Source organism: Bos mutus, chromosome 8 (genome assembly GCF_027580195.1).
Source record: "Bos mutus isolate GX-2022 chromosome 8, NWIPB_WYAK_1.1, whole genome shotgun sequence".
Classification (NCBI taxonomy): Eukaryota; Metazoa; Chordata; class Mammalia; order Artiodactyla; family Bovidae; genus Bos; species Bos mutus.
The window spans coordinates 33,539,620-33,564,338 of NC_091624.1; the positions used below are offsets into that span (position 1 = coordinate 33,539,620).

Sequence of the window (24,719 nt, forward strand, 5' to 3'; positions counted from 1 at the left end):
CTCCTTTTTCACCCTCATCAAGAGGCTCTTTAGTTCCTCCTCCACTTTCTGTCATTATGGTGGTATCATCTGCATATCTGAGATTATTGATATCTCTCGGCCACCTGTATTCCCAGCTTGTAATTTATCCAGTCTGGCATTTCGCTTGATGTACTCTGCAAACAGTTAAATAAACAGGGTGACAATATACAGCCTTGATGTATTCCTTCTCCAATTTGGAACCAGTCTATTGTTCCATGTCCGGTTCTAACTGTTGCTTCTTGACCTGCACACAGGTTTCTCAGGAGGCAGGTATGGTATTCCCATCTCTAACATGGATGCTGTTAATGGTGTGGAAAATAATTATTTTCCTGCCTCCACAGCAGTGACTTCAGGGAATACACAATATTTTAAATTTTAAGTTAAATAATTTAAAAATGAATGAAAAGAATAACTATAATTAGATCTAATAATATACTAAACTTAGCTGTGATGGGTAACAATAGGTCATTTCTATTTTAAATTACAACTAAATTACTATACTTTGCTAGACGAAAAAAAGATGCAAGATAGCTGAATTCATTTTAGATCTCAATTTTCTTACTTTATTCTGTGGCAGGTTTTTCATGTCTAAAATATTCTCAAGCATCCTCTTACTAGATATATCCCAGCCCCAAGTGAAAGTAAAGAACTACTCTGCTGAAGATTACCTCTTATAAACTTCTTCAAAGCTACTGAGACAAATCCTCAGGGCGAGTTTGCAACAGTTATACTCCCAATGATAATCTTAGCCATAATTTCTTCTCAGAAGGAAGATCTGGTTCATATTTTGAACTTTAATTTATTTAAGTACATTCCACAGCTAGTACCTAGCGTCACTGATGTCAGGGCAAAATGTATGTTAATTTCTCTCTTTGGAAACAGATAAAAGTTCATTAATCAATTTACTTTTATTAGTAATTTTAAAATAACATTTCAAATGGCAAAAAAAATGTATTTGTACACTATTAAGACAAGATTTTTAAGATGATCTGGCTCTAATTTTCAATAGATATTCTTCAACTGTCCCACAAGTAAAATTCAAATACAGTAAATTTAAAAAACCTCTAAAATTACACTCTACAGATACTCTCACAGATCTTATCTATCCCACCCACCATCAATTTTAACTCCAATCATTCTCTTACCAATATATGTAATAATACTCGTGCATGCTGTAGAGCTCCAATTCGAAGCCACTTAGGAGATACTGTATCATAATTCGAAGGTTATGGTAAAGGACCCAGGTACCTAAACAGGCCAAATGCTGCCTGTGGGGCTCCTGTTTCAACAGCATAGTATGAAGGGCTGCATCAACCTTCTCTGCCTATCACAACAAAATGTCATTAATATCAACTTGTTAAGGTAATGAAAGAATTACAAAAAATGTAACAGCTAAAAATAGCACATAAGCAGATAATGTAACTCTCACCATTTAAAGAATTCATACTTTCAAATGCACCTTTGGTTAGATCTACATTCAAACCTTTCATTTCTGAAAGGATAATATTTATCTAAACACTTCCTAGATTAAAAAGACTTTACCGTATAAAAATAACTGGCTTCAGATCTTTAGTTACATTATCAGTGTTGCTGTTGCACACATTTAAATGAAGACTAATATATTTTTATTACAATGTAAACTTACTCCAATTATACCTATAGCTCTACACCTATTTTATAATTCATTGATTATAAAATAATAATTTAAGATGTTTTTGATTTAGATTACTGTTCTATTTCTTTCTGTAAACATTTCTTTGGTATATGTAACTGTTACATTTCAATGGAAAAGAAAATTCACCATATTAAAAAATTAAGTAGTCAAATTATTGTTCTAAAGAATTGTTTCTGAAAATCTAGTCAAGGTTGCTTATTTCAGAAGGGAGGGCTTCTTTTTGGCTCTTACCTCATCCTGCAAGGTAGCAAATTCCTCAAGAATATGACCGAGTTTATCTCTCTGCCGAGCCCTGTTATGTCCATGGATCTGAATAAGACTACAGAATGGCTGTAATACACAATATGATTGTTAACTGTATTTGTTAACAGTATAATTTGTTAACTGTCAATATGAAATCTGCTGATACTAAAGAAAATTCACATTCCAAATTTTCAAAATCAGGTTTAAGGGAAAAAATGTTGTATATAAGAATAATGCCTATGTGTACTTATTACAAAGGTGTTTCTTTTAAAGGAACTCAATACTAGAAATTATTAATAGCCAGAGGAAAGTGGTTGTTTACAAAACTTGCTCCCCTATGGCAAAAATAATTTCTTCAATCTTTAGATATTTTTCCACATATTCAAGAGCAGTTTCTTTTCTGCTTATTTCAAGCTAAAAGCTACTGTTCAAGCCGGACACTTCTGTGTCCTAATAATTAGAATGCCTAATAATTAGGTAATGGCTAAAACCCAGAAAACCACAGTACAGAACTGCCCGCAATGCAGGAAACCTGTGTTCAATCCCTGGGTTGAGAAGATCCCTTGGAGGAGGGAATGGCAATCCACTGCAGTATTCTTGCCTGGAGAATTCCATGGACAGACAAGCCTTGTGGGCTACAGTTCATGGGGTCGCAAAGAGTCAGACACGATTGTGTGACCAATACTTGTTCACTAAGGTTCTTTATCACTGTTTTTATCTATTCGGTATTCTCATATAAAATACTATAACAGTTTATGAATCAGACAACAGACAGGAATGCTCTGATTTAAGAAATATGCATTTTAAGATTCTCTAAGGATAGTAATGATTTTACATTTGTATACTTCGACAGCTATCATCTCATTTAATCAATAAGTAGCCTATAAGAGGTATCAAAGCAGTATTAATATTTCATTTTTTAAAGATTGGCAAGTTTATAAAAAAGTAAAGGGATCTGCCTGATAATGATAAAATGGTAGTTAATAAAAATAAAATCTGGTCTTTTATTGATTTTCCTTGCATCATACCATGCTGTCTTATCCCACTTCCTCTTTACACACAAACACACATTTGGTAAATAGAATTGGGCAAAAAAGATCTATAAAAAGCTTATAATTAAGAATTATTTATAATGAATTTGATCAACTATGAAGCTTTAATTTTTTTCAAGTTATTTGAGATTTGAAAAAAGTTCACAATCTCATCTAAAATTAATAATTTTAATTTTACTATAGTCCTGCTCCTGGGTAGTTCAGCTGGTAAAGAATCCCTCTGCAATGCAGGAGACCTTGGTCTGATTCCTGGGTGCGAAGATTCCCTGTAGAAGGGAGAGGCTACCCACTCCAGTATTCTTGGGCTTCGTTGGTAGCTTAGACAGTAAAGCACAGGCCTGCAATGCGGGAGACCTGGGTTCCATCCCTGGATTGGGAAGATCCCCTGGAGGAGGGCATGGCAACCTGCTCCAGTGTTCTTGCCTGGAGAAACCCCATGTACAGAAGAGCCTGATGGGCTACAGTCCATGGGTCACAAAGAGTTGGGCACATCTGAGCGACTAAGCACAGTACATAATCCTGCTCATTAAAGCAGTATAAACATAAACGCCTGGGGATGTTACCCATATTCGTTATTTATAAGGTCTAAAGTAATAAGAGTTTTTATGTCCTTTTTCAAAAAAAAACGTAAACTCTTTTTAGATGGGGGTCATAGCTAATTCTGTTTCTGTTGTCCACAAGGGTATGGTGAGAGGGCATCAGAAGGTGCCTTGGTATCTAACAATCTCGCAGGAAGACTACAGGTTATGAAGCTATCCGCTTGAGTTTAAGAGGAGACAACAATTTCCTACTTATTCAGGGAAAATGAATAAGAAATATTAGATGAAAAAACAGCACAAATTAATGCTACTGAAGATTCTGCATGCCACAATTTTTAAGTATCCACCACAATGATCCAAACTGTAGCTCTTACCCGAACACAGTGAGTAACAAAAGAGTCAATACAGTCCTTAGCCTGGTGATTATTATATAGGCAGCACCTGTAAGATAATATAATACTCTTGTTATTGAAATTAAACTTATTTGGCCGACAAAAAGAAGCACTGTAGGTGCTACCAACACATAGGGAAGGTGGAAAAATGAGAAAATGGATACAAATAAATCATGAAGTTGAAGAGTGCTAGCATTAAATTAGGAAGTATTTCACTATTTGTTATCCACATAATAAATGTACAATATTTCCAATTCCTTTAGTTCTGTACTTGGACAATTAAGTGCTGGATCCAATAAGATCAACAAAGAGGGAAAATTCTAAAGCTCTACTTTTTCTAATCCTACTCTAATATTCGTTATTTTCCTACAGGTGGTATCCTTGTGAACTGTACTTACAATAGTAATTATTTAAAAAATACTGTATAGAATCTGATTGTTTTTAAGATATACCTACATTTCCAATCACTGGCTAAAATCATCACCTAGACATCCTGCCAGCACCTTATTGTCTATCCTCACAAACCAGTGTCCTTGTGGTGCTCCTTCTCTTGGTTAAAAGCATCACTCAACTGAGAAAGGCTTTCCTAGTCTTGGAGGATCTGTTACCTGCCTGGCCCTGGAGAAAATACAAGAGCTGAAGAGATGGAAAGTGTTTTTTTCCCCCTTTTCCTGAGGTAGGAGGACAGGAGCCTTTGCTTCTAAGGAGATAGGAAGAAGTAAACACTTTTCTTGGTGCACAGAAAGGAGTTGACAATTTGCTATTCCTAAGTGTTTGCCACAACTGAGCAATCTGACCAGAACCTCAGAATAAAACAGAATCATGATCATGTGATAGAAAATGACAGAGCAGGCAGCAGCCAGAAGAAAGAAAAGGCAGGACACCTGAAACAGGTGGCAGCAAAAGAGAAGTGCTGGAAGATCCAAGGTAAGAAAATGGCTTAAGATGACAAAAATAAAGCACTTTAAAAAAGGGGACTTTCTGGATCTGAAAATTAGGATTTTTCAAGTTAAAAAAGTTAGTATGTGAAAGGATGCTCACAATAGCCTTGAGGATCAAGAGAATAACTTTCTTACAACACAGCAAAAATAGAGAGATGTCATGAGGAATACAGAGGAAAAAAATCTACAAGACAGAGTATGCAAAAGAGCTCTTTTAAAAGAAAGAGCAAGAAACAGATGACTACCTTGTAATAAACTCTGCTATACACACAGTTGATTCTCAGTATTTGTGTTAATTATGTTCTATGAACTTGTTGTGGATGCTGAAATAGAGAATACTGAAACACTGCTGTTAGGATAAAATACAGGATTAGGTTCCTCCAGCCTCTGGTCCCAAGGTTTTAATCAAGTGATCAATGTTTAACATTGGTTTATGTGTGTTTCTTTTTAAAGACACTATATAGAAAGTACACTGCTGATTGATTAGCAAAGAACTTACGCCTGAGCAAATCTTATTTAACACACAATCTTTCTGTAAGGCACACCATAGCCTTCTTGTGCCAGGAACACTAAACAGCATATCACTGCAACTCAGAGGCCATGAAACTACAAAATCACCAACAAAAAGCATAAAAACAGGGGCAAATAGAGTTTACATTGTAACGCACAAGAAGGTGGACAGTTGTCTTGTTTGACTTCAGTGTTGCGTGACTTGAATACTTTGCTACTTTGCACATGTCCATGAAGATGGCAAGAGCAGAGTGAGTAATGATGTAAAGGTTAACAAATATATTCTAGCAAGTAGGCATATTAACAAATATAGAATCTGCAAATAATGAGGATCATACTGTATAATTAAATCTAAATGGACAATGGTAAGCGTGACAATGTGGAATCTACGTGTTAAAGATTAAATAGAGAAGACAAAACGCAAATTAAGATGTAGACACTTACTTCACATATATTTTATTGTCAAAAATTAAAAAGTCTGATAATGCCTAGACTATGGGGTACCTGGAATCCTTATACACTGTTGGCTGGCATACACAATTCATTGAATTATTTTTGAAAGCAATTTCACAAAACTAGTAAAGCTGAATATGCATTTGCCTATGATAATCAATTAATTTTATTTTTTATGTGCAAAAGGAGTCATAATTCAAAGATGTTTACTACAGCACTGATTTCAATGGTGATAAATTAGAAATAAGGTAAATTTTCAACTGCAGAGAATCAACAAAATAAACTTCAGTGCAAAGTATGGATTTTAACAAATAAAATAAATTTGTTGGATAAACTTGGTCAATTTCAACATTCTAATGTTGAAGGAAAAAGTCATGTTGCAAAAGGATATATATATATCTATATCTATACAGACATACACACTGTGACAAAGTTCATGTGAAGTTTAAAACCATAAACTAAGCTGATGTTATTTATGGACACATATATTTGGGTAAAGTGTACAAGTATTCATAAAAGTGAGACACATAAACTGTAATGTAGTAGTCACCTCTAGGACCAGAGTAAAGAAAGCATGGGGTGGGGGAGGGGAATTTGAAATTATAGTCATCAGTTCTCAATGTAGAATAGGTTTCCCTGGTGAGATGCTTTTGAGGGGAACACAAGGTTAAAACTACTTTCATAATAATATTAACATGTTATTTGCCAAAAGCACTCATTCTCTCATAAGTGTACAATGGCTTTTCTGGAGGCTACATGGCAAGCAGTACTACAACAGACTGAAAACAGAAGCAGGTTAAAATAATTCAGTTAATATTCTACTAAGACAGACCTGAAAGATACTTGCAAAAATGTAAAACAATTCCACTTTTTTCATTAATTTTAATTAAAAAGTTATTTCCCATAAAATATTTGTCTATATGTGATTTATAAATGTTATGGATGTTTATTAACATGTAATGAGTTTACTGTTTTTCAAAAAGAATAAACATTTTTAAAGTATTGTTTTAGTTTCTAAAATAATAGGTATCAATAAATAGGATCCATATAAAAGCTATTTGTGTCCTTAAACTCTTTTAAGAATGTAAAGACAAAAAACAGTTGAGAACTGCTACCTTACCCGTATCTGGAGTAAATGAATCCATTAAAATTAGCTTGCTCCTTGATGCCTAAAGCTCAGCCTTACTCCTGAGACCTTGCAGTTATTGTTTACTATCAGGAAGCTTCATCCTCTGATTTTGTGTAGCTCATTCTCAGTATATTCACATATATCACCACTTCCAAGAGGCTTTTCACAACTATCCCATTTATGAGAACCATCTCATTTTTTATCTTTCTATACAGTACTTATGACCTGACATTATATATTTGCTCACAATTTAGTCTTTCCCATTAGAAGGTAAGCTCCTTGTCACCAGCTGTGTCCTTTTCTCTAGAACGCAGAAAGGTGTCTGACAACATTAGATACCAAATAAGGGAATTAATAAAATTTACTACTTCATATACTGTGTTTGTATGAGTGTAATAATGTATCAGTAATTCATACATTGGGTGTAATATATGAGTAATTCATACATTGAGTAATACATTGAGTGTTTATGAAATACTTAATTTTACCAATGACCTTATCAGTAATGGAATTTATAAAAACAAAATTAATAAAAACTTTGCTTAAAATGGATGGTGGTACAGGTGTCTGTCAATTCATATTCTGAATGTATGATACATTTAATCACAGAAATTTAAAAATAATTTTTAATGATCTCTATATGCAGAGCACACCATATTACATATTGAAAACTCTAAAGATCCTACAAAAAAAAAAAACAAAACCTGTTAGAACACAAGAATTCCGTAAAGTTGCAGGATACAAACTCAATATACAAAACTGTCACACTGAACTATCAGAAAGAGAAACTAAGAAAATGATTCCATTTACAGTAGCATCAAATAGAGTAAAATATCTAGGAATAAATTCAACCGAGGAGGTGAAAGACTTGCACACTGAAAGCTATAAGATATTGATAAAAGACACTGAAGAAGATACAAATAAATGGAAAGATATTCTAGGCACATGAACTGGAAGAATTAATAGTTAAAATAGCCAAACTACTTAAAGTGATCTACAGATTCAATGTAATTCTTATCAAAATTCAAACAGCATTTTACACATTTTGATGTTACAAAAGATTAAAGAAAAAATCTTCAATGTCTATCACAAAGGATTAACCTTTCATAATACACAAGGATTTGTTACAAACTTTCTGAAAAAGTAAACCATTTAATAAAAGTCCATGGGTAAAGGATAAAAGAAAGACAATTCACAGAAAAACCATTCCAAATGTCCAATGAACATCATATTAAGTGCTCAAATTAAACTGACAATGAGATATCACTTCTCATTGACACACACTGGAAAAAATTAAAGAATGGTAACACCTACTACTGCTGGTCAGGATAAAGGAAAATTGTACTCTCTTATATTCCCAGTAGAAATATAAATTGTTAAATCTTTCAGAATACAATCTAATACATATATCAAAATTAAAATTATACATGTCCCCCCCACCCAGTAATCTCACTCTATAAAACACATGCCTATTATGAAACATTTGGCAGCCATTAAAAGGAACTAACTATGTACTTTGAGATATAAAGTTATGATTACTTTTGAGTAGAAAAATTATAAATACATTTTAAAATTAAACTTTTGATTTAAAAAATCCATTAAAAATAATTAAACATTCATGATAAAAAATAGACTGTTTAAGGTAATCCCATATATATATATATATATATATATATAAAATCATATATGTATATATCTTATACACAAAGATAACCATGATGATGGTCATCAAAATGAGTTCCAGTTGAGTTATTTAAAATCCTAAAAAATGATGCTGTCAAAGTGAGGCACTCACTATATCAGCAAATTTGGAAAACTCAGCAGTGGTCACAGGATTGGAAAGGTCAGTTTTCATTCCAATCCTAAAGAAGGACAATGCCAAAGAATGTTCACACTACTGTACTGTACTGTACTCTCACATACTTGCTAGCATGTGAACTGTACTGCATTCATTTCACATGCTAGCAAGGTAATGCTTAAAATCCTTCAAGCTAGGCTTCAGCAGTATATGAACTGAGAACTTCTACACATACAAGCTGGGTTTAGAAAAGGCAGAGGAACTAGAGATTATATTGCCAACATTTGTAGGATCATAAAGAAAGCAAGGGGACTACAGAAAAACAACTACTTTTTCTTTATTGATTACACTAAAACCTTTGATTGTGTGGATAACAATAAACTGTGGAAAATTCTTAAAGAGATGGGGATACCAGACCACCTTACCTGTCTCCTGAGAAACCAGTATGAGGGTCAAAAAGCAACAGTTAAAACCAAACAAGGAACAACGGACTGGTTCAAAATTGGAAAAGAAGTACAAGGTCGTACAGGGTCACCCTGCTTATTTAATTTACATGCAGAGTACTTCACTGGGCTGGATAAATCATAAAACTGGTATCAAGATTGCGGGGAGAAATATCAACAACCTCAAATATGCAGATAATATCACTTAAATGGTAGAAAGTGAAGAGAAACTAAAGAGCCTCTGGATGAAAGTGCAAGAGAAGAGTGAAAAGGCTGGTGTAAAACTCAACATTAAAAACCTAAGATCATGGCGTCTAGTCCCATCACTTCATGGCAAATAAAAGGAGGAAGAGTGGAAACAGTGACAGATTTTCTTGGGCTCCAAAATCACTGCCAACAGCGACAGCCATGAAATGAAAAGACGCATGCTCCTTGGAAGAGAAAGCTATGAAAAACCTAGACAGCGCGCTAAAAAGCAGACATATCACTTGCTGACAAAGGTCCATATAATCGAAGCTATGGTTTTTTTTACCAGTAGTCATGTACAGATGTGAGAATTGGACTATAAAGAAGTCTGATGCTTTCAATTGTGGTGCTGGAGAAGACTCCTGAGAGTCCCTTGGACTGCAAGGAGATAAAAGTTGTCAATCCTTAAGGAAATCAACCCTGAATATGCACTGGAAGGACTGCTGCTGAAACTGAAGCTCTAATACTTTGGCCACTTGATGGGAAGAGCTGACTCACTGGAAAAGACCTTGATGCTGGGAAAGGCTGAAGGCAAAGGGAGAAGGGGACAGCAAAGGATGAGATGGTTAGATAGCATCACTGACTCAATGGACATGAATCTGAGCAAACTCCGAGAGATAATGGAGGGTAGAGGACCTAGGCGTGCCACAGTCCATCTGTCGCGAAGAGTCAAACAGACTCCGTGACTGAACAGCAACAACCAACTGTGAAGCACACCACTACGTGGCTTTCTTCCTTTTCATATCCCACCTGCCTACAAGCCTGAAAGCTCTCCTAGAATCACCTTCTAAATTACACTGGCATGAATCTTTGTGTCAGGATCAGCTTTTGGAGAACCAACCTAAGACAGGACGCTACCAGAGTTTTATATGAAATGTGGCATGATTTATTCAACAAATTGAATGCTGAACCACTAACTTTCCTTAAAATATGTGGTTTCATACACTGTATCTTAACAAATGCTGGTTTCTTTCCTAAGAAATAACATCTCCTTTCTTCTTTTCTCAAGGGAAAGGTCAATAAAGTTGGCGTTCTTTTCCAAAAGGCCAATTCAAACGATCCTTTCCAGCTTTTTATGGCAGCATAATTTTGGGGAAATGACTCTACCAGAATATAATTAAGGATCAATTATCAGCATTTTCTATTTCTATCTAGACTCAAGATTATCGAGAGGAAATCTTATCTTTTTATAATTATTTCCCAAAGTGTCTACTTAGCACAGTGCTTTGCACACAATAAGGGTTAATACAACTTGCTGAATTTCTAGCAAGTCCTTGTAAGCTTTTCTTCTCATACTGGACCCAGTATTAACTTCAGAAAACCTCAATTTAAATTTAAATAATATGTGGCAGAAATCAATTAATTTTAACGATAAGAGTTATTTTTTTTACATGGAGACTTGAATCCAACAGTTTTTATATCTTTGCCATAAAGGAGCACAGAGAATTTGGGCTTTTAAGAAACATACAGGCTATACAATATCTTATGATACTTACTTTGGGGAGAGCACCGGAGGACTGACAAAAGACCGAAGAGCATCTTTCACCATGTCTTGCATGAGATGGATTCCAAAGACCTTTTTGTTATCCACCAGGAAAGTGGTCTTAAAACAAATGTTATATATATTAGTAATGCTGTCACAATCTTTGACATATTGTACATGTATTTTTCATTACTGTGACATAAGCATACTTCTTTTAAATGTCACAGAATACAAGACATTAAAATGTAAAAAGCTGGTAGAAAATTTTTATAAATCACTGCTTCCATGACGGGTACTACTTAATCCCTATTTAAGAGTATTTTGATGCAGGAGAAGAAATGTGCAAGAAAAAAATCTCTCAAGTCAAGGGTAGTAATATTGAACTAGTGAAAAATGAAATGACATGTCTGAGTATGTCAAATGAGCCAACATACAAGAAAAGGTTTCATAAATTATGAAATATTTAATGGTTATTAATATCAAGCCAGTTGATAACCTATCTCAAATAAAAACTTTGGAATACATAAAAACTTTCTGAAACTGAAAGAAATATATCTAAAATAATGAATTATTAAATTAAAATACATTGTTATTTACAATAATAAACCCCACGAAGTCTGATATATTTTCATTCAATTCAAAATACAGTAATAATAATTTATTTTGGCTGTACTAGTTCCTTTGCCTTTCCATATAAATTTCAGAAGTAGCTTGTTGACATCTACAAAAACTTCTGCTATAATTTTGAGATTGCTTTGAATCTGTAGATTAATTCGGGGGGAGAACTGACATCTTAAAAAAACATCAATTCTTCCAGTTCACAAAAGGACACCTATTTATTTAAGCCTCCTTTGATGTCTTTTATTATTACTTTGCAGTTTTTTAGTATACAGGTTCTCCAAACAGGTGCTAGACTTACCTCTACGTACTTCATTCTTGATGCTTAATGTAAATAGTACTGCTTTAAAGTTTTTGGTTTGCATTGTTCATTGCAAGTATATAGAAATACAACTGCTTTCTGTACATTGGTATCATATCCTGTGATTTTGTCAAATTCATCTATCAGGTCTAGGAACTTCTTTGCAGATTCCTTGGTACTCTACATAGATAATCATGCTGTCTATAAAGAAATATTATTTCTTACTTTCTCAACTATATGTCTTTTATTTCTTTTCATGCCTTTTTTCATTGGCTAAGCCTTCCAGTACCACACTGAGTAAAAGCGGAGTGATGAAACTGGACATCCTTGCTTTCTTCCCAATCAAATGAGAAAAAAACTTACTCTTTCATCATTAAGTGTGATGTTAGCTCTAAGTTTTTTGCACATGCTCTTTATCAAATTAAAGAAGTTCTCTTCCTAGTTTTGCTGAGAGTTTTGCAACATCATGAATGGATGCTGATTTTGTCAAATAGATTTCCTGAATCTATTGAGACTTTATATTATATGGTAAATTATACTTTAAACATTGAGCCAGGCTTGCATTCCTGTGATAAAATGCACTTGATTATAATGTATTTTTTTTATATATATATTGGTAGATTTGATCTGGTAATACTTTAATTCTTATGTTTTTAAGGGATATGGGTCTATAGTTTTCTAAGCCTGAAATGTCTTTGTCTGGTTTTGGTATTGAGGCAATGCAGGCCTCTTATGATGTGTTCTTGCCTCTTCTATTTTCTGGAAGAACCTGTGTGTAGAATTGGCCTGGAGTTTTGTTTAAAAACTTTTAACTATGAACACAATTTCTCAGATTGATACAGGATTATTCAAATTGTCTACTTCTTGAAGGGCGCTGGTAGTGTCCCTCACAAAACTGGTCCATTTCACTTAAGTTTTTCATTTAGGATATAGAGTTATTTAGAATATTCTATATTATCCTTTTAATTTGTTTAGGATATATAATAATTCCTAATATTATTTATCTGTATCTTTTTTTATTCTTGGTCTGTCTTGATAGAGATTCATCAATTTTAGAACCAGCTCTTGGCTGTAATGATTTTCTCTTGTTATTTGTCTCTTTCCCATTTTACACATTCCTGCTCTTTATTTCCTTCTGCTGGTTTCTAGTTTGATCTGCTCTTCTTTTTCTATATTAAAGTAGAAGCTTAAATTATAATTTCTGACCTTTCTTTCATATCAACATCTAGTTCTATACTCTCTAAGTACTGCTTTAACTGTATCCCACAAAATCTGATATATTTTCATTTTCATTCAGTTCAAAATAATTTCTAATTACCATCAACACTTCCTCTTTGACTCACAGGTTCTTTAGAAATGTGTTAATTTTCAAACATTTGGAAAATTTTCCAGATACATGTGTTACTGATTACTAGTTTAATTCCAAAATAGTCAGAGAGCATACTTTCTATGATTTCAATTTTTTTTTTTACTTACTAAGTTTTGTTTTCTGGCCCAGACTATGATCTTAATGAATGTCTAACACTGTAACTCAATACTTCTATTCCAAAAATATAACACTAACCATGGAATACCCTTTAGAAGCATCCACCTTTTATTCCATAATAAATAAAACAATGTCAATACACATTATTTGCTGTTTAAAGAACTATTTTGATAATAAGTGGAACTTACTTGTAATAGAGATCTCGAAAGAACACAAGGTGATTGTTCACTAAATTCACAGAAAAAATCCTAAAAGATACACAGAAGAAAAGTAATGTCATTAACAGATTAAATAAAAGTTGAAAGTGCTTGCATATAGAGTGTAATTTTTACTAGATCTTCTGGGAATGATACACTATCAAAATTAAAATAAGACAGATTGCTAAAGATAATTTCTATAAGAATTGTCTATTTGTATGAATGGAATGGGCTTCCCTGGTGGTTTGGATGCAAAGAAGCCACCTGCCAAAGCAGGAGACGGGAGTTTGACCCCTGGGTCCAGAAGAGCCCGGAGAAACAAATGGCAACCAACTACAGTATTCTGGCCTGGAAAATCCCATGGACAGAGGAGCCTGGCAACCTACAGTCATGGAGTCACAAAGAGTTGGACATGATTCAGTGACTAAACAACAACAAAAGGTGTTAGGAACATGATGTACTGAGGCTCTTGAGAGCCTGGGAGTCTGTCAGGTAAAGGAAGAGTTCGTTTTGTATCGAAATGCTGCCCAGCTTGGGACTGCCTTCGTGGTCCTGTGGTTAAGAATCTGCCTGCCAGTGTAGGAGATGGAAGTTTGATCCCTGCATCGGGAAGACCCACTGAAGAAAGAATGGCAATCCACTCCAGTATTCTTGTCTGGGAAATCCCATGGACAAAGCCTGGTTGGGCTACAGTCCATGTGGCTGCAAAACAGTCGGATATGACTTAGCAACTAAACAACAACAACAACAGGAATGGAACAATGGATAATTTTAGAGCCTAAAAAAATTATTTTAACAAACTGATGAATAACAGTATTATGTAGATACCAACATTAAATTTTTATATCATAAAAATAATAATATCAATACTAATTTACTAACTAAAGACAGAGGTTCATTTCCTACTTCACAGAAATAAATACCAAGTAATCAAGCTAACTGAATTTATTCACTTTTCTCACAATTAATTTTAACACCTTGCACACACTCCTCAAAGTGAATTCTCCACTAGAGAGAGATGCTACTGTTTTATATTACAAAGAAAATTAAAATAATTTATACCACAGAAAATTCCTCAACTTTAGCCTCTAAACTAACTCTATACACAACTGTACCCAGATCCTTTAGTTGTCTACTTTAACAACAGATATCCTACACCCGTATAAAAGGATCCCATTCCTTTGGCTTTTTCACAATCATCACACACTGTCAACTATCCATACTTTGCTCTCCTAGATATTAAAATTCTTCCGCTTTACCAGATCATTCCCATTTTCATTTAAATACTCTTCTCTCATCTTTAAAAAGAAAAGATTATCGCATGATCCCACATTTTCCTCTCAATTGCTGTCTTCTCAACCAAACTTTCTGAAGAAGTTGGCTGTGCCCACTGTCTCTCTTCTTCAACATGTAACCTGACTCTGCTCTAGGCACCACTTGTCCCCCATTACCAACTTCAAAGCTGGACACTGAGTTTGGACCTTATTTATCTCTTTCATTCAAGTATTCAACAGCATGACTTCCTCCTTGAAAAACCTTTAAATGACTTTCACATGTTTATTCCTCTGGGTACTTCTCAGTTTGTTCTGTAGGTTCAAAGTTTAGTTTCAGACAACCTTCTTTTCTTAATCTATATACTCTTCTCCTCACAAATATTAAAACATAAACACTCATGCTTCAATTACTATCTATAGTGTAATAATTCTAAAATTTTAATTCTAAGCACAAATCTCTAAATTCTAGCCATAAGTCATTATCTGTTTAATATCTCTACTTAAATATTTTAAATGTACCTCAAACTTTACTTCCCTAAGACCCCCATTTGACTCTCAAGTTCCTTAGAGAATTTCCGCCTTTGAGTGAACAGCACTAAATATGTGTGTAGACTTGCAAGGCAGAAGCCTAGAGAACTTCCTGAGAGCTCTTTCATGCCCCATATTTAACTCATCAACCAATATTCTATCAACTTTAGCTCACTATGGACTACACGGTCCTTGGAATTCTCCAGGCCAGAATACTGGAGTGGGTAGCCTTTCCCTTCTCCAGACGATCTTCCCAACCCAGGGACTAGACCCAGGTCTCCCGCATTGCAGGTGGATTCTTTACCAGCTGAACCACAAGGGAAGCCCAAGAATACTGGAATGGGTAGCCCATCCCTACTCCAGCAGATTTTCCCAACACAGGAATTGAACCAGTGTCTCCTGCATTGTAGGCAGATTCTTTACCAACTGAGCTATCAGGGAAGCCTTTTAGCTCACACATAGCTGTAACACTGACAATCTCATCATCTCCCTGCCATCCTTCCAGTCCAAGTGACAATCCTTTCTACCTTGGACTGTGGTAATGGTTTCCTTATTTATCTCACTGTGTTTACTCTGCTGTTGTTCAGTAGCTAAGTTCCGTCTGACTCTTTGTGACCCACTGGACTGCAGCATACCAGGCTTCCCTGTCCTTCACTACCTCTCAGAGTTTACTCAGATTCATGTCCACTGAGTCGGTGATGCTATCTAACCACCTCATCCTCTGCTGCGCTCTTCTCCTTTTGCCTTCAATCTTTCCCAGCATCAGGGTCTTTTCCAATGAGTCCGCTCTTTGCATTAGGCGGCCAAAATATTGGAGCTTCAGCTTCAGCTTCAGCAACAGTCCTTCCAATGAATATCCAGGGGTTATTTCCTTTAGGATTGACTGGTTTTATCTCCTTGCAGTCTAAGAGACTCTCAAGAGTCTTCCCCAGCACCACAATTCGAAGGCATCAATTCTTCAAAGTGCAGCCTTCTTCATGGTCCAACTCTCACATCCATACATGACTACTGGAAACACCCTAACTTCGATTATACGGACCTTTGTCAGCCAAGAGATGTCTCTGCTTTGTAATATGTGGCCTAGGCTCACTATAGTTTTCCTTGCACGGAGAAAGCGTTTTTTAATTTCATGGTTGCAGTCACTGTTCACAGTGATTTTGGAACCCAAGAAAATAAAATCTGTCCGTGCTTCCACTTTCCCCCCATCTATTTGCCATGAAGTGATGGGACCAGATGCCATGATCTTAGTTTTTGGAATACTGAATTTTAAGGCAGCTTTTTCACTGTCCTCTTTCACCCTCATCAAGAGGCTCTTTAGTTCCTCCTCGCTTTTTGCCATTAGGGTGGAATCATCTGTATTAACTGAGGTTGTTGATATTTCTCCGGGCAATCTTGATTCCAGCTTGTAACTCACTCAGCCTGGCATTCTGCATGAAGTACTCTGCACAGAAGTTAAATGAACAGAGTACAATATGCAGTCTTTCTTGTACTCCTTTCCCAATTTTGAACCAGTCCATCATTCCATATAAGGTTCTAACTGTTGCTTCTTGACCTGCATACAGATTTCTCAGGAGACAGGTAAGGTGGTCTGGTACTACCATCTCTAAGAATTTTCCATAGTTGTCATGATCCACACAGTCAAAGGTTTTAGTGTAGTCAGTGAAGCAGAATTAGATGTTTTTCTGGAATTCCCTTTGCTTTATGATCCTACCAATGTTGGCAATTTGATCTATGGTTCCTCTCCCTTTTCTAAACTCAGCTTGGACATCTGGAAGTTCCTGGTTCATGTACTGCTGAAGCCTAGCTTGGATTTTAAGCATAACCATACTAGTATGTGAAATGACCACAACTGTATGGTAGTTTGTACATTCTTTGGCACTGTCCTTCTTTGGGATCGGAATGAAAACTGACCTTTTCCAGTCCTTATATTGGCTGGAGCACTTTAACACCATAATCTTTTAGGATCTGAAGTAGCTCAGCTGGAACTCCATTACCTCCACTAGCCTTGTTTGTGGCAATGCTTCCTATGGCTAACTTGACTTCAAACTCTAGGATTTTAGACTGTAGGTGGGTGAGTGACCACAGCATCGTGGCTATCTGTGTGATTAAGATCTTTCTTGTACAGTTCTTCTGTGTATTCCTGCCACCTTTTTAAATTCTTCTGCTTCTGTCAGGTCTTTACATTTCTGTCCTTTATCATGCTATCCCTGCATGAAATGCACCTGTCAGATCTTAGCTTCACTGTCACTTCTTTAAAAAAGCCTTCTCTGATCATTTAGGTCAATTCCTTCATTATATGCTATATGTTGTAGTTCCCAGTTCTTTTCCTTCATACTGCTTATATTGGTTTGTAATTGTATAAACATTTATGTGATTATTTGATCAATTTCTATAGCACATTACAGCCCCATGACAAAATGGATGATATACTTTTGCTCATCACTGTATATACTAGCACAAAAAAGAGCACATTGGCTGAATGTATGTATGTATGAATGTGTGTATACTCACTATCACAGTTTGTACTCAGTTTCTTATTCAAACAGGATATATTCTATATAGTCCATTACTCACCTCATTTAAACTAGGTATATCTTATTACTCCATAGCTGTCAAAAGTATCATCATATGGGTTTCTAATATATGAACTTTCCTTCACTAATATCACTATTCTCCCCCTTACCATTGTTTCTGCCCTATATACAAAATACCAAAAAACACTGAAAATGCAGAAAAAATAGAAAAAACAAACTATCATATAGCTTTCTACTATTTGTAAGTAGTTGTAATTAATATTTTGGTATCTGTTATTTGTATATTATTTATTGACATGAAAACATATTCAAGATACAGAGATTACTGATGAAAAAGTAAGTTATCAATTTTTTAATGAAAAAACATACATATGCATATATATGTATGTATATATACACATTAACAAACATTTATATTTATTTATTTATAGCATAGAATTGAGGGTTCAAACTGACATATTTAAAGCTTGCGTGAATTACCTAACTTCTCCACATTTTAGGTTCTTAATCTCTAGAATGGGTTGTATAAAATCCTTATGAGGATTAAATATAGAAAGAAAAATAATACACACAAACACTTAATTCTCCAGATATCACAGACAATAGGTGAGGAGCATTATTTACCCTGCAAGGGTCTCTAAAACATAATAAACTATTCTGCTATTAAATCAAAGCTATATTCCAGAATAGAGACTTGATTTGTACTTACCAAGATACAATGTAAATTTGTTAAATTGACCACCTCACAGACAGTTTTTATTCTATCTATCAATCTTGCAAAATAGTTGACCATTTCTTCTCTTTTTATTATTTTTGCATATCGAGGGAAGGTGGGTGGAAGTAGTCTCTGGTTAACAAGTGGCTCAAAACCCATCATAATGGGATGGTCTACAAAGGAAAAAAGTTAACATTTTCAACATTTCTATGAATTTTAACCTCAAATACTGCTTAAATACATAAAGAAAAATGTCAGTTTCAAAGCATCTCTAAATTCTTATCACAGTATCCTCTAAATGGATTTTATAATTTACAATTAATGTAACTTTACACTTGTTTTTTAAAATAAGCAGATTTAACAACCTAAAATTACACTTCCTTCCTACATGGTGGTGGTACTGGTGACAGAGAAAGGTTTCTACCTCAAAATTAACTCCAAGCCAAGAGTGAGATAAAACGAGTTAACATATTCTCTCAAAATAAATAAAATAAAAGGGCAATGGTGTATTAACCATGAGACTGTGAAGAAAAGTTTCAAATGCGAACACAAATGGAGGCTTGTCTTCCTTTCAATTTCTAAACTGCAGAATCAATTCACACTGGACTACATAGCAATGCAAAGCAGTAGAGAACAGTCGCACTCCATCCCCATGAGTCTGGAATGCATTTGGCACTGAGATGCAATTCCATAAATTCACAATGAAAATAACATATCACAAGAGACCTAAGGGTAACTTTCTCTTTCCCACTCTTTGTCCTCTGGTGATTCCACTTTACACACTAGTACAAAGCTCCAAATTAAGTGTTTAGCTTGAAATTTCCTGCCACTTTCATAGAAAAAAAATTTGCACTCCAATCAGACTGATTCTATGGGAGTTATTTTACACAGCTAGAAATTGTAGGTAACTGATAAATATGAAATTGTTTCACTCTACAGAAAAAAGTTTTACCTATTTATAATTGATTTCAGTATTCCACTACTCCATAAAAATGTGTTTTAAAACAAGATCCTTAACCCACATTCACTTTTTTTATCTGTATGAGAATCATGGTTTTATCTTTGTTTGAAAATCATCTCTTCCCAAATTGCAAGCAGATTCTTTACCCACTGAACCATCTGGGAACCCCCTGAAAATCATCTTTTAAACCTCCCCATTTCCTAAGCAATATACAATATAAGCAAGCATTGTGTCATATTCTTTTGTGCCTCTTTACTTATACAAATTATTCTACTGTAAAACCTACCCCTTTCTTCTTAACCTGAACTTGATATAGCCTGAATTCTCTCTCATCATTGGTCCCTCCAATGATGTATATATAATATATATATATACACACACACAGTTCCTTGTATGTACACTATTGGACTGTCTATTTGGGATTATAGCATTTGTCAGAGTTCTTTTGAAAGCAAGAACACAGTTGGATTCCAAATACCAAATACCTGGCTCATAACAGACACTGGATACTTGTTTGCTGAATGACAAGATATACATGCTCAAAATAAAATAAAAGGCTGCTACCATTATAACAGTTTGAACTTCTGATTTATACTATTTCATTGAGAACTAAGGTAAAAGCAGTAGTAACGATGCTGTAAGAAGCTTCTTTACCATATAAACACGAATAATTTCAGACTTTAATGATAAATGCACAGAATCCAGATACTTAAATGCTATATTACTTATTTTCTCTAAAAGTATTCTCATATGCACCTAACATGATTACCCAGGAATATGCCTTTATTCTTAAAACATTTATTTTTAGGCTTAAACCACAAACAGAAGATAAATAGATAATAGCCACTCATGAAAATTTATATGGAAAGAAGTAAATATTAACAGGAAATGGATAACAAACACGATATATTCTGAATTCAATTTTATACAAACAAAAAAGTGCAATATAAAACAATATTAACTTTTGAGAGTAAGCTGTCCTGCACAGATGATGCTGAGCAGCATCCCTGACTCTACCCTTTACATACGAGTTCAGTTCAGTTCAGTTGCTCAGTCGTATCTGACTCTTTGCGACCCCATGAACTGCAGCACCCCAGGCCTCCCTGTCCATCACCAATTCCCAGAGTCCACCCAAACCCGTGTCCATTGAGTGGGTGATGTCATCCAACCATCTCATCCTCTGTCGTCCCCTTCTCCTCTTGCCCTCAATCTTTCCCAACATCAGGGTCTTTTCCAATGAGTCAGCTCTTTGCATCAGGGGGCCAAAGTATTGGAGTTTTAGCTTCAGCATCAGTCCTTCCAATGAACACCCAGGACTGATCTCCTTGAGGATGGACTGGTTCGATCTCCTTGCAGGCCAAGGGACTCTCAAGAGTCTTCTCCAACACCACAGTTCAAAAGCATCAATTCTTCGGCGCTCAGCTTTCTTTATAGTCCATCCAACTCTCACATCCATATATGACCACTGGAAAAACCATAGCCTCCTAATTGTGAAAAGGATCCAGATATTGCCAGATGTCCCTGGGAAGCCCCAGTTGAAAAACACTGGTCTAGAGGAACATAAATAGCAACTATAATTTAGTGAGAATAAACTCAGAATGTAATAGGAGCATCTTATCCACGTAAAAATTAGATGAACGATTTCACAGAAGTATAAGAAAAGAGCTAACAAAGGACAAATACTAATCAGCACAAAGTATTCCAAGCATATTAAAGGCATGGAGGAGAGATAAAATGGCTCCTTTTCTTTTTCCCTTAGGGAGCTACAATTTTCCCAAGTGATAACTTATTGGAACTCAGAAGTAAAAATAGATGCATATAAATAGAGTTGGGGACAAAATCCCTAGGCACAGAATTCAGATCTGCATGCTTCTCTTTATTCTCTACACACATTTATATCCTCTCCTCCCCACCACATGTTTTTGGACATAGTCCTTGTTAATAGTTAAGTGTTAAAGTAGTTCCTAGTAGCTATTTTTAAGTCTCAGCTGTTTGGTGAATCTCATGCCTAGGGACTCTGTAACTATCCTATACAAGACACAGTAATTTGCCTAACTAGAAAAGAGCATAACTGAGATGTAATAAGAGATCAAAGTCTTTATTCAATGTATACTACAGTGAAGGAAGAAAAGGAATAAAAATCAAGCAGGAGTTTGCGTCTGACTTCATGACAACACAAACTACAGAAAGTTTAAAAAAGTTTTACCCCACCCAACCCTGATATCCCAGAATAAACTGCTCTAACATTTTCCCACTAAATGCTTCCCACTAAAATAGCCTGGCTAACCCTTACTAAATGAACCCAGAAAAGAAGCAAATTCACATCATTTTCTACTCAATGTGTACTATGCTCAGTAAAGATTTCCTGAATTAAACTAGATACAGATCCGACAAGTCAACTTCTAGAGTCTCTTCTGATTTTACAAGTCTGTAAGTGTACAAAGATTACCTTGGTTTTCCAGTCAAAACACTTCCCTTTATACCAGGACTCTTTTAAGGATAAAATAATAAAGTATACTTACTATATTCAAAACATTATGGCACATTGGTTTAGAGTGTTTTAGTTGCTAAAGTTCTTGCTAGAAAATTGACCTTCATTATCAATAGCATAAAAGTATTACAAATAGCACAAGGTCTGTGGATAACAGATTTACAGTAACGATGTGCTGTGATTTAACTTAAAAGGTTATTTTAAAAATAATTAGATGCCAAAATCAAAGATCTGGAAGTGTGTAAGTGAAAAGAGATAGAGATGTTACATCATTTTTGGACAACGTATCTCTCCTGAGTTATACTGGCAATTTATAGTCAGACTTACAGAAGTAAGTTTTCCATGCCCTGAAGTTGAAAATAATTCTAGAAAACAATGCAAAAGCTGCTGAGGTTAATATTGTACTGTACTTCTTGGCTACTTGACTTCCCTTTATAAAATCATAACATTATGCTATGTGAAACACAAAAGGACAAATATTGTATGAGTCTGCTTATCTGAGGTACCCAGAGCAGTCAAACTCATAGAGACAGGAAGTAGAATTGTGGTTGTCTGGGGCTGAAAGAGGGGGAAATGAAGATTTATTTTTTCATGAGTATGGAGTTTTGGGTTGATAAGATAAAAACTTCTGGCTATGGACGGTGGTGACAGCTGCACAACAATGTAAATCTACTTAATGCCACTGACTTGCACATAGAATTGTACATAAAATGTTAAAATGGCAAATTTCATGTTATTTCAACACAAAAAAAGTTATGAAAAGGTATTTAACAATTGTTAAACTCAAAAAGCACGGTTTCAATGAACATTCTATCATAATCATTATTGGTCATCTAATACTTAGACCTCATTCAAGTTTTGCACACTGTACCAATAACATACTTCACATCTACATTAATATCACAAGCTGTATTTAATTTCATTGTCTCTTAGTCTCCTGCAATTTAGAGCAGTTCTTCAGCACTTCCTTGGCTTCTATGAATGACAACTCTGAAGACTAACTCACCAATAATTTTGTATACTGCCCTTCAGTGTGGTTTTCTTGTCTCCTTGTGATTAAATTTAAATTATTACTCTTAGGAGTATAAAAGAAGCGACATTATTATCATTCTCATTGTAACCCATCAACAAAGTGGAGGTTTTGACTCACTTCTTGTAATGTTTACTGTGATCACTTGATTAAGTTGGTGTCTGACAGGCCTCGTCACTACAGTTACCTTTTGCCTTTGTAGTTAATAAACACATAGAGGTCTGGGGAAAGACAACTAAATATGCTCATTAACATCAAACTATCCACTCATTAATTCATCTATTTATATCAGTATGGAAACATGGCTTATCCTTTTACACAATTGTATATGATCAGAATTATTTATTTTGATGCTCAAGTTGTCCCCAACTTTGTGTGAAAGACCCTTCAAGCTCTTTTGGGTACAACTGACGGGTCCCAACATTCTTTGAACATTTACCCATTTCTGGCTAATTAGACACTCCAGACTCATTCTTCTAGCTCTACCTTAGTCCTGGAATCACCTATTCCTCCAAGATGAACTAGTTCCTTTTCTATTTTTTTTCCAGTTTTATTGAGGTATAATTAATAATAAAGTTGTAAAGATATTTAAAGTGTACAACGTGATAATCTGATACATGTATACATTTTGAAAGGATTCCCCCAAGAGTTAATTTAACACGTACATCACCTTGAATATTTTTTTGTTTGATGAGAACATGTAAGTTCTACTCTTCTAGCAACTTTCAACTATACAGTTAAGTGTGATCAACTAGAGTCACTGTTTCATACAACAGATATTCAGATCTTACTCATATGCTAACTGAATGTTTGTACCCTTTACCGAACTCAGAATCCTTATTTCCCTTAGCTTCCGGCAATCATTTTTCTACTGTTTCTATAAATTCTACTTTTTCTTTTTTAAATTCCACATGTAAGTTTAGATACCATGCAGTATTTATTTTTCTCGGTCTGGCTTATTTCACTTAGCATAATGCCCTCCAGGTTCGTCCATGTTGTCACAAATGACAGTATTTCACTCTGTTAAGGCTAATATTCCATTGTATATATATTTTATTTTATTTATCCACTCATCCATCAATGGGCACTTAGGCTGTTTCCATACCTTAGTTTTATAGTGAATAAAGGTAGAAAAAGCATTGATTGAAAAAGCTTGCTAAGGGAAACCAAAAGACATTTAGAAGCAGCTAAACCTATACTAGACTACACAAATTTTATGACAAAGAATATAACAAAAGACAAAGTTATTATATAATAAAGTACTCAATTCATCAAGAAGATATAATAAATTTGAGTATTTATAATGCAACATAGAAGCATCTGTTATATAAAGTAGATAGGAAGAACTCTAAAAAGGGAAACAACAATACAGTAATACCAGGAGACTTCAATATACCATTTTCAACAATGGATAGATCATTCAGACAGAAAATGAGTTTTAAAAAAATTGGAATTAAACTACACATTATACAAAAAGGACCTAACAGACATACACAGAATGTTTCATCCAAGAGCAATACGATACATGTTGTTCTCAAAGGCACACTGAACATTCCCCAAAATAGGGAAGGGTATGACAGGACAGAAAACAAGTCTTAATAAATTAAAGACTGAAATCACACCAACTATCCTTTCTGATGACAATGGTGTGAAACTAGA

General features: G+C 34.8%; 1 protein-coding gene across 4 annotated transcripts in view; it reads right to left on the bottom strand.

Annotated features, from left to right (window-relative positions):
- Window positions 1-24,719, bottom strand: part of NAA35 (N-alpha-acetyltransferase 35, NatC auxiliary subunit) — an 88,415-nt gene that overhangs the window by 12,743 nt on the left and 50,953 nt on the right. For all 4 annotated transcript variants that reach the window (XM_070375379.1, XM_070375380.1, XM_070375381.1 and 1 more), the window contains 6 exons: window positions 18,573-18,751; window positions 13,519-13,578; window positions 10,939-11,045; window positions 3,905-3,971; window positions 1,928-2,026; window positions 1,167-1,345 (listed from right to left, as the gene is read on the bottom strand). In XM_070375379.1, coding sequence (XP_070231480.1) covers window positions 1,167-1,345; window positions 1,928-2,026; window positions 3,905-3,971; window positions 10,939-11,045; window positions 13,519-13,578; window positions 18,573-18,751 — 691 coding nt within the window. The remainder of the gene's footprint in view (window positions 1-1,166; window positions 1,346-1,927; window positions 2,027-3,904; window positions 3,972-10,938; window positions 11,046-13,518; window positions 13,579-18,572; window positions 18,752-24,719) is intronic.